This window comes from Neolamprologus brichardi, chromosome 10, assembly GCF_056152115.1.
Source record: "Neolamprologus brichardi isolate AB-2024 chromosome 10, ASM5615211v1, whole genome shotgun sequence".
Taxonomy (NCBI): Eukaryota; Metazoa; Chordata; class Actinopteri; order Cichliformes; family Cichlidae; genus Neolamprologus; species Neolamprologus brichardi.
Genome location: NC_142113.1, coordinates 14,072,928 through 14,084,267, shown reverse-complemented (window position 1 = coordinate 14,084,267; position 11,340 = coordinate 14,072,928). Strand labels below are relative to the sequence as shown.

The window sequence follows — 11,340 nt, the reverse complement described above, 5'->3', positions numbered from 1 at the left end:
ATCTTCAAAGTTCTCACTGATGGAAGGAGGTTTTGGCTCAAAATCTCACGATACTTGGCCCCATTCATTCTGTCCTTAACACGGGTCAGTCGTCCTGTCCCCTTGGCAGAAAAACAGCCCCATAGCATGATGTTTCCACCCCCATGCTTCACAGTAGGTATGGTGTTCTTGGGATGCAACTCAGTATTCTTCTTCCTCCAAACACGACGAGTTGAGTTTATACCAAAAAGTTCTACTTTGGTTTCATCTGACCACATGACATTCTCCCAATCCTCTGCTGTATCATCCATGTGCTCTCTGGCAAACTTCAGACGGGCCTGGACATGCACTGGCTTCAGCAGCGGAACACGTCTGGCACTGCGGGATTTGATTCCCTGCCGTTGTAGTGTGTTACTGATGGTGACCTTTGTTACTTTGGTCCCAGCTCTCTGCAGGTCATTCACCAGGTCCCCCCGTGTGGTTCTGGGATCTTTGCTCACCGTTCTCATGATCATTTTGACCCCACGGGATGAGATCTTGCGTGGAGCCCCAGATCGAGGGAGATTATCAGTGGTCTTGTATGTCTTCCATTTTCTGATGATTGCTCCCACAGTTGATTTTTTCACACCAAGCTGCTTGCCTATTGTAGATTCACTCTTCCCAGTCTGGTGCAGGTCTACAATTCTTTTCCTGGTGTCCTTCGAAAGCTCTTTGGTCTTGGCCATGGCGGCGTTTGGAGTCTGACTGGTTGAGGCTGTGGACAGGTGTCTTTTATACAGATGATGAGGTCAAACAGGTGCCATTCATACAGGTAACGAGTGGGGGACAGAAAAGCTTCTTACAGAAGACGTTACAGGTCTGTGAGAGCCAGGGATTTTCCTTGTTTGAGGTGACCAAATACTTATTTTCCACCCTGATTTACGAATAAATTCTTTACAAATCTTACCATGTGAATTCATGGATTTTTTTTTCACATTCTGTCTCTCACAGTTGAAGTGTACCTCTGGTGCAAATTACTGACCTCTGTCATCATTTTAAGTGGGGGAACTTGCACAATCGGTGGCTGACTAAATACTTTTTTGCCCCACTGTATATTCCTGCCTCAGCAGAGGGTATTACTTGTCTCACGTGGTTTAACCTCTTTTCCCCACAGGAGAGAAAATTATCCTCGGTTTATATTCCTTCACCTGTATGAGTCACTATTATCTGAAGATCTCAGTCGAATCCCATGGAAACCACATCAGTAACCGGATAATAATGATTAAAGCCACAAAACATTGTCTATGCGGTAAGATATTCAACACACTATGTGTCCCAGACCCAGGCAGTCTTCACGAGTGACAAAATCATGAAAATGTATTCTAGTTTGTTTACAAAATTCTATTTTTCCTTTCACTTTTCACACAAAGGACCTCAAATCTGAGAGCAACTGCATTATTTAAAACAACAGAATATGTGCAGCAATTTAAAAAACAGATGAGGCAACACATTGTTAGCTAAAGTTCTGCACCATTGTTAATATTTGTAACAGTATCTAGAGCTAAATAACCCAAAGGTAAGTTCAGGTATCAAGTTATTCTTATTGTTTAAAGATAAGAAGTTAGAAAGCTACCATCAGATATACCCAAAAAGCTCCTGTCAGGCTACCACAGTGTAATATTATTATTTTACATATTATTTTTCAGTTGTTACATTTGATTGTGTTTCAGAATAAAGGATTCTGCACGGCAATACATTTGGTGAATGCATACAGTAGATACTTTAAAAGAGAGCTCACTGACTGCTGCTTGCTTTGCTTGTTAACTAGAGCCCTGCAGGAAAAAGAACAACTACCACAATCCAAATGACACACCAGGAAACATCACCCAGTGACCAACAGTACAGTCATTCATAAAGACTCAAAGTTATCTGCATAAGTAAAATATGCGACCTGAGATTCTGTGATGGTTTATGCATATTTTACACTCAAGGTCTGATAAACTGGAAGCTTAATTTTTATCTGTGTGATATCTGTTCTCTGGAACATGACACCATAGCATCAATGAGGGGAAAAATACAGGCTATTCAGAGGAAGCAGAGGTTCTCATGAACACCATTCAAATTCAGACACTGGGGTTATTAACGTGAGGTGAAAAGCGGTAACATGGAAACCAAGAATTTGGCACGCACCCTCGTATCCTGGAATCAAACCAGAAGTGCAAGTCTCTATACTTCCTTTCATGAAGTTTGACCACTGCATCTGAGCAAATTCTCCACAAGTAAGATGGCTAATCGGAGATGCAGCTCATCGGCATAGAAGCTGTTTAAGTTAACAACAACATAAATTATCCTGTATAGAGAAGTTAACCTACAAGTGAACAAATAAATAAATAAAGCTATCCCTCCTCTGAGGCACAGTAGTTCTACATGTCCTACTCCAGTCTCAAATGTTTTTTCACATTAGTTTTTAGCCTTTGGCTCGTTAAGCTAGTAAAGCTAAGGCTCGCCAAAAAAAGGACAGGTTTGTGATCCGCCACATATTCACCAGACATCACTCTGCTCTAACCACCCTGTCAACTTGTTTCTGTGGTAAAAAGAGAGACCTTGTTAAAACACGAGACTGCCAAAGACTTCTCTGCCAGAAATAATTTAACTGGCATATCAGCATGCAAATTTAGAAGCAATTAGCCTTCAGTGAAGTCTGTGGCTGTTGGCTGCATGAAAGCTATTGTGTGAGAATGGTGTGAACTAGGTCATCATACTTTGTTTTCTAATGGCTGCGAGTGAAGAAACTCGAAGTTAGTGAAGTCAGTTACCGATCATTAACCAAGTTTTCTCTTTGTTTGTTCTGTCAGATTAGGGAACTGGGTATCCTGGCCCTATGAAGTGGTTAGGGATGTCGCGTTAGCCCATATTTAGTAGATCTTGTAGTCTTTTGCCAGTAATCTATTTAATGCAAATCCAATCATTAACCTCACTTTAGGTTTTAATTAAAACTGTGTTTTAAACACAGAGTGTATACACAGTCATTGTAAAATGACTGTACAACCCCTGTGTTGTACTAAGGTTTTGCACATTAGGACATAATATATTAAATCTGTCCATCGCAGGTCTTAAGATGAGGTAAGCACATCTGGAGATGAACAACAACAGATGACATGATACACCATATCATTATTTATTTAACAAAACGTAAGCCTTAATGTAGAAGAAGTGAGTGGAAAAACTAAGTCCTTGCTTTTTATTCCTAAGCTCCTCTATAAAAGCAGATGCTTTGACAGTTTTCTGGTCTGGAGCACTCAGGTATGAGCTGGTTCAATGCCAAGGAGACTTTATGCCGCACATAAAGTTTGTTTAGAAGGCTTGCCAGAGGAAGCCCTCTGCTTTTAAAAGACCATGGCGGACAGCTTAGGTTTGCGAAGTTGCATGTGTGCAACCCACAAGACTTCTTGAACGATGCCCTTTGAACAGATGAGACTAAAATGGACCACATTTGGCAAAAAGCAAATACGATAAGATTAACTCAAACGTCTCATACCTTAAACTGTTAAAAAGCACGGTGGAAGAGGAGTGATGACTTGGGCTTGTTTTGTTTGTATACCAAAGTACTCTAGAGTCAATTATGTGAGGTCACCTATCCGACAGCTAAAGCTTGGCCAAAACTGGGTCATGCAACAGTAAGTGAATCTACAACAGAAATCCCAGACCTCAACCTGACTGAAATCCTGTGGCGTGTAAAGAAGAGTGGGCCAAAATTCCAAAGTGCCTCTGCATTCTGGCGTCTTTTTTGTTAAATAACATTGTATTATGTCATATGTTAATATGTCCTTAGGGTTATTTAAGTTTTAGACCTGAAAAGAACTATACGTTTTTTTTAAATTATGATCCTGCTAACCATAGAAATGATAGATGATGAACTTCTTTTTAGCCATGGCTGCAAATCATGGTCTGAGAAATAAGGTTAAAAAATGTGTTTATATAAAAATAAAGAAAATTATTCTTCAGATCTCTTGATTAGTTTATGGTTTCCATTTCTGGTTTGTGTTTTGTCTGTTTTTGTCGTGTGTTTTCTCATGTGGTAGTGAACTGAACTCTCAGATCCACCACATGGAACAGATTAGTGCCAAAGTTAAAAGCTTTTAGTCATTTCCCATTTGCTGGAAAACATGAGATTAACATCTTCAGTTGCATGTGGGCAGGTAGTGAGGACAGAGACACACAAATCAAAAATCAAACAGTTAAAACAAGTAAATAAATAGATAAATAATAGAATTTCCCTGAAATAAAGTGTATTAGAAACCACACTAAACAGGATGGCTTAGTGGGAAAATAAGACCATACCGTGCGTGGGAAGTTTGTAAGGGCACCCTGAACCATTTTCGGATCCAGGCACCCATCAGTCAGCCGTTCACAAACAATATTCACATAGAATATAAACAATACAGCAGATCTGTGCTGCTAATTTCACATAAACGGCAAGCATTAACTGGAAACAGCTGGAAGCAAAGTATCAAAAGCTTCAGAAAAGGTAAAATCGAGAATGGCCTAGAGTTTAAAAAAAAAAAACAGTGAAAAAATGCTACAGTACAAAACAAGATATCATGCTTTTGGCAAAAGCCAAGTTCGTATTATCACAGTGGTCAAATGTCAAGTCCCCTGGTGCATGCAGATGTGATTTATGGTTGAAAGGTGTTGAAACTGCACCAGAAAAACAGGCGGAAAGTCCTCTGTCTGCATGATAATAACATAAAATTCATTCCTAGATTACACCGGCTTTCAAAAAGCACTGTCTAAATGCATTACAAAAACAAAACAATTGATGAATCAGGCTTAGCTGCTGAAAACAGGATATCATCCTTGCATGCCTGATGAAGACTGTGTAAAACCATGAAAACAAAAATCAAGAAAAAATTCACGGAGAAAATAAATTTAACAAGTAAGAAGAGCAACTCAAGTGTAAGTACCCAATAAGGTCACTCAGTACAGGCAGCCTAGTCCTTTCCAGTGAAAGAGTAAGTTATGTGTCTGTCATTTCCTCACTTCCACTTGGTCAGTGCTGACACTCGCAGACTCAGTGACTAGAAAGAAGGACGCACAAGCCTTTAATGTCTTAGGTTCACCGTCGTGTGTGCCTCTTCTGCAAGTTTTAGCTCAGCACCTTAGAAAACACGCATCCAGGATGACCCCAGTAATAGGAACAGCATAAGAGTGAAAATGTGATGGAAAAGAGGTAAGTGGTAGCTGACATCATATGAAGAGACAGAAGCATTTAGACATCTTGTCTCCTGTTTCAGTCAGGCAAAAGTCGACTCCAAAAGACCCATGGGGCCACTGTTTCCTCGCCCCACTGGGGTCTCTGGTCCCTGGTAATGAGGAAGAAGGTTTGGGCTTGGTAGAGAGGTGATCCTGCACGAGTGCTGGTCCGATGCAAAACTGAGGCTCGTGTCAAACAGTCGAGAGCTGCGTGGGCTTAGACGTGGGGAGATCCAGCAGAGCCTGCACAGTCACACCCACTTTCACTAGGCCACGTTCTTCTAGGATGTGATGCGGCAGGCACAGCTTGTCCTGAGTCAACAGAGAGATGTCTTTTTGTTTATTTTACTCAGAGAAAATTTTTAAAAAAGGTGGGGTTTTCAGACAGTATTTAACTGTTAAAAGCTTTTCTGACAGGCAGATTTGACCAGAGACAAATAGAACACATTTGTCTTTCATTATTTATGACAGTGATTCTTCATCTGGAGAAGGATCAAGGATAAAGGCAAAAACCAGACCAGTGAGTGTGCATGATATAACTTGCAGAAACTGTATGGAACTTGTGCTTCAGAGCCCAACGGTGGATATCACCATGGAAAGTAATAAATCTTCAAAGAATATATTGATATATTGCAAAATAAATACAGGTTAAGTGGTGTTTGAAGTGAAGCGTGTATGAAATGCCTGAATGAAAATGTTAAATGGTTAATGTTAGTACCTGTGGGACACCCAGCTTCTTACACGCATCCAAGAAGTTTTCCACGTTTCTCCGGCATTTGGCCATGCTAAGCTTTGGCTAGAAGCCCAAATATCAATCATTTTAGTTTATTAAACTCACAGCGGAACAAAATCCACATAGCTAAGCAGACAAAAATTTTATAACCAATAAATTCATGAGAATTTCTAACTCTTGGCATTAACAATTAAAAAAAAGACTCATTTTGAAGATTGGGTGTTCTCACCACTGCAGGAGATGGTACATGGATGCTGGCTACAGACCGAGGACAGATATGATTAGCTAAATGGCAAAGGACAACTCCATCCATTAGAGCTGCTCCAACATCATCCGGAAGCAACACCTTGAGCCTGGACTCAATGTTCTGCAAACACACACACACAAAACGCACTAATGTCACTGTCGTCGACATTTGGAGTAGAAAGGTGTTTAATTTATTAACATTGAATCAATTACTCACAGCGGGTTCTCCATCCTCTCGCTTTCATTTCATTCTGTTATTTTTAATTACTGTATTTATCCAAACAGCTTCTTTGGACCAAAGGTTCACGAGAGTGTAATCAGTTAATGATCTGAGGTAAGTGCCTGGGTGTGTACCACACGCAGCTTAATGAAAGTTAAGCAACTCTGAAAGATCATATTAAATCCTCCTTTTAATAATTGCTATCTACTAAGCTACATTATTTTTGCTTCCAGTACACCTGAGCATGTGCGTTCTGATAATCACCAGCTATTAGCTCACTCCCTGTTAATCAGATGATCTGCAGAGTGTTATTTATGTCTTTATTAAATATCTCCCACAGAACCAATTTGTTTGTTTTTGTATGAATGGGTGGGTTAGTACTGCTGCCAGAGAAGAGAGTGGGACAAAATCCAACAAATACTTCTTGGTATATCTATTTGCTATGAGTCAGGAGAGACAGAAGAATTAGATACTTGCCTCAGGTGGGAAATCACAAGGAAAGTTACTGTTTATCATCGCAATATATCCAAAGCAGTTAAAGAAACTGATACTGATGTTGATTATGTTAAAAGGAATGTTATTGAAGTCAATTGTCTACCATTGAATGTTTTTGTGCATGCTTTCAAACGTGTTTTTGATTTCCCATGAAGTTCATGAATAAGGCACTGTTCTGCTCCTGTGGTGTGACGCTTTGCTTTCTGTAACTTTTCTGAAGTCCATCTGTTTCCGTTTGACCTTTTGCTTGGACTGGAGAGCATTTCTGACCAGCGATGACAATGATTATGTTTTTAGAAATGAAAGTTCTCTTGGCTGCCCAAACAGTGAACTGCTCTGTCCACAGTCTAATTTAAGCTTTCACCCCAGCACGGACAAGCACACCCTGAAATGTCCCTTCAGTCAGAGAAGAAGAAGCCACTTGTATGGGCTGAATCCAGCCGTGGAAACTGTTTCTTTCGCTTATACAGGCGCTTATACAGGCGTCTCCATTAGGACAAATGACCACCTGGCTTAATTTTCAAATATTAGAATTTAAATACTTCCCTTATAACCAAACACGGAAGCTCATACCCAACACCTGTAAAGACAGGCTGTGTACTCTGTACTAGACTGTTAGGTAAGATCATGAACCCTTGCCAGAAAACAGGATTCCAAATGCATTACAAAGCAACTCTGGACAAGATTCAAGAACAAAACCTGAATTATTTATTGACCTATAACCTGGAGCTGATTGTCTCAGACTCCAAGACCGCCTACAAACACACGTTTCAACCACCCTGAAGGAGTAAACGGCACTTTGACAAAGACACTTCTGGTGAATCAAACACACTATTTGTTATTGATACATTTCAGGTCAATCAGAAATTAATTAAAAGTACATTTCTGATTAGACTCTATGTGTTTATTATAATTTTCCCAGTAGTTTAGATCTATATGTGTAAATTGTGTATGAGCTCCCATCAATTAGGTGGAAGGTGTGACACTGCTCTATAAAATTATCCAAAGCTCTTCCATGTGCGGAAAAATGCTATCACTCCTGCTTAACAGACCACTGCCTGAGTTCAAAAGGCTCTCGCCTCAGATTAATCAGCCCTTCCCCACCATGGCTACATTGCTACAGCACGCAAAAACACTTCCAGTAACCTACAGCTGTTATCAAAAAATTCCACCCACTGCAAAAATCCCAGTCAATTTTAAAATACTAACCAAGTTAGCAATTGCTGTCAGGTGGCTTTCTTCTTCTCTGTTTAATGTTCCCACTTATTCAAGTCATTTCATCTGCCTTCAATTTTTTATTCTCATCATCTGATCATTAACGAACAGATGAAATCTATCGTAGCTCACTTCCTGAGGCTACTTTGCTTTCGCAACTTTTCTTGGAAACGAGGTGAGAATCCTCTCGCTGAGAACATCTTTAAAAAGAGGTTCATGTCAATGCTATAATGGCCTAACACCCAGTAGAGCCAGGCATGGGAACACTCTGAGTCTAAGGAGTGCTTTTTTTCTCAAGGTAATGTCTGTTCTTTTTCCAGAACGCAAAGTGTCACCTACGCCTACTTTGTTTTCCTTTTGTTACGGACTCATCTCAGTTTTGGAACGCCCTTTCACTTTGTGCCCTTGTTCATTTTTTTTCTCCTTTTGTAAAGATGTTTTGGCAGGTTTGACAAAGAGTTCTTTTGTCTCGGCAAACCTTATTGGGAAAATGGTATATAAGCGTCAGGTATTTTATAAAACATCTGTCAGTGTGTGATGCTATCGCAAGTATGCTGTGCACGCCTTGAATTTATAGCGATTCTTTTACCAGCCTGTATTTCTGTGACAAGTGATGACAGGTTGTTTTCTTCCCCACTATCATCTCATCACCTCATGAACCTGGCCTGATTAAGGAAATGAAAGCATTATTTTTCTTTAGCCGCTCCTGTAGAGACTTTGCATCTCTAATGCTTTTCATTAGAATTAGACTAGCCAGTCATTTTGATGTGTTTTGCTCTCTTCTAATGTTTATTATCATGCCAACGACACTGTGCACGCTCCACATATTTTAGGTGTGTCTGACATTCTCCGACATGCTGACTGTTGGTTACACCTCTGGTTCTGTACAGATGGTTTGCAAGCAAATACGTTACTTCACTTTAGCACCGTGGGACGCAGCAGGTTGCACGGGCATGTGTGCAACTACTAAACCACAATGTTAACCTGATCATTTGCTTTCCCTTGATACTTTCTTTGTCCCTTTCTTGCAGGGCTGCTTGAAAATGGCAAAAATGACAGTTTGGACTTTAATTCCAACTCAGCTGACAAAATTAAATAAGCAAACACATGCCACAGCTTGGCATTGAATGCCTCGTTAGCTGCAAGGATTCTCTGAGCTACATGTGAGTTGTACCTCTCGGGGTTTGTGCAGAATCTCTGAGCATTGCTCACTGTGACCTTGGGACCTTGTCCCATCATGTGTTAGCATGCCCGAATACTCCAGGCGAGAAGAATGCCAAAACGTTGACTTTTATTGAGGTGCTCACATTTGGTGATAATGAATTAATCGAGTGCATTTGGTTAGCAGAACCCAGCTGCTACACACCTTAATTCCTGTGGGAACAGTAAGAGTGTACTTACAAAGCCAGTTCGGAAAAATTGGAGACACTGTATAAAATGTAAATCAAAAGATAATGCAATGATTTGCAGATCTCATAAACCTGTATTTTGTTCACAATGGAAGAAAAATATCCAACATTTAAATTGAGGCCCTTTACTATTTTATGACAGATATTTTTTATTGAAGATTTAGAGCAGGGGTCCCCAACTCCAAGCCGGTGTCCTGCAGGTTTTAGATCTCACCCTGGGTCAACACACCTGAATCACATGATTAGTTCATTGCCAGGCCTCTGGCGAACTGCAAGACATGTTGAGGAGGTAATTTAGCCATTTGAATCAGCTGTGTTGGATCACAGACACATTTGCAAACTGCAGGACACCGGCCCTCGAGGCCTGGAGTTGGGGACCCCTGATTTAGAGAATCTGGAGATTTTTGTTGATCTACGTGCCCTCTGGTGGCACTCCATTTAAAACAGGCATGATTCTCTCATGGAAATCACTGCAGGGGCTCACGAATGCTTTCTAAAATTAACATCTGTGAACACAGTTTGCCATGCCACATCCACAAATGCAGGTTAAAGCTCTATTATGCAATGAACCAAAGCTCATTGGTTGAGGCAAAGTGGAGTAAATGTTCCATGGTTGCACAAATCAACATTAGACATTCTTTTCGGAAAACATGGATGCCACATTTTGTGGATGAAACAGGAGAGGGATGATGTGGGATTTTATTAGTGTTCAGTTAAAAAAACCTGCATCTCTGATGACAACTTACACTTTTGGAAAGGCACCATCAGTGCTGAAAGATATATACAGGCTTTAGAGCAACATACGCTCACTTCCAGATAACATATTTTTCTTTTTTTTAACTCGCATATTTCAACAAGACAGTGCCAAATCACATACTGCATCTATTACAGTCTGGGTGCTGAGTTGGCCTGCCTGGAGTCCAACATTTGATGACCCAGGACTGTTGAGCAGCTTGAGTCCACTATCAGATAAGAACAGGAATACATTCCCCTCCCAAAAGTCCTGCTGTTAAAAAAAGAAGAGCGGATGCTGCACAATGACAAACATGGCTCTGTCCCAACTTTGTTGACATGTGTTGCTCCCATTTAATTCAAAATGACCGTTTTTTCTTCTTAAAATGATGCCGTGTCACAGTTTAAACATTGTTTAACTGATGTTTTCTGTGTTCTGTTGTGAATAAAATATGGATTTATGAGTTTTGCAAATCACTGCATTCTGTTTTTATTTAAATTTCACACATCCTCCCAACTATGTTGGAATTAGTAGGTTGTAGGTCCAGCTAGGAGCCCACCCTGATTCCTAAATTATTTTCATAAGCAAAAACAAAAGTGTTTCAGCCCTTCACACCCATCCCTCCGTTGCTATAGCCCCAGCATAAATAGATGAGTCAATTTAGACTCAGCGTGTTTCTTAATTCCTTGGAAACCAAGTGAAGTCATGATGAATCTGTATTCCTAAGCAGGAAGGCTGGATAAGAAGCAATTGTCTAGCTCAAAGGAGTAAACACTGAAACAAAAGCAGGATCTCTTGAGCTTTGGCCTCTGTATGACTCCATGACTCATACAAACGCAAAGGCATAAATAAGCTGCAAGGCATCTGACCTGTCGTAACAGTCCTATCTGCTCCATTTCCTCTCTCAAGTGCTCCATCTTCCTTCTCATCGTGAAGCTCGGGTCTGTAGAGCTGATCTCCTGATGGCTTCCTCTGGTGAAGGCTAAAATTACAGATGGGGGTAACAATCCAAAGAACACACAAAGGAAATAAGAAGAACAGAAAAAAAAAAGTATTTAGTACATCACAGTCGTTCAGT

General features: G+C 40.4%; 1 protein-coding gene across 3 annotated transcripts in view; it reads right to left on the bottom strand.

The window, feature by feature from the left end:
- Positions 1-1,075: 1,075 nt before the first annotated feature.
- The window catches only part of lrch2 (leucine-rich repeats and calponin homology (CH) domain containing 2), a 35,492-nt gene continuing 25,227 nt past the window's right edge, over positions 1,076-11,340 (bottom strand). For all 3 annotated transcript variants that reach the window (XM_087847239.1, XM_087847240.1, XM_087847241.1), the window contains 4 exons: positions 11,132-11,244; positions 6,174-6,311; positions 5,930-6,007; positions 1,076-5,523 (listed from right to left, as the gene is read on the bottom strand). In XM_087847239.1, coding sequence (XP_087703365.1) covers positions 5,404-5,523; positions 5,930-6,007; positions 6,174-6,311; positions 11,132-11,244 — 449 coding nt within the window. In that variant the 3' untranslated portion in view covers positions 1,076-5,403. The remainder of the gene's footprint in view (positions 5,524-5,929; positions 6,008-6,173; positions 6,312-11,131; positions 11,245-11,340) is intronic.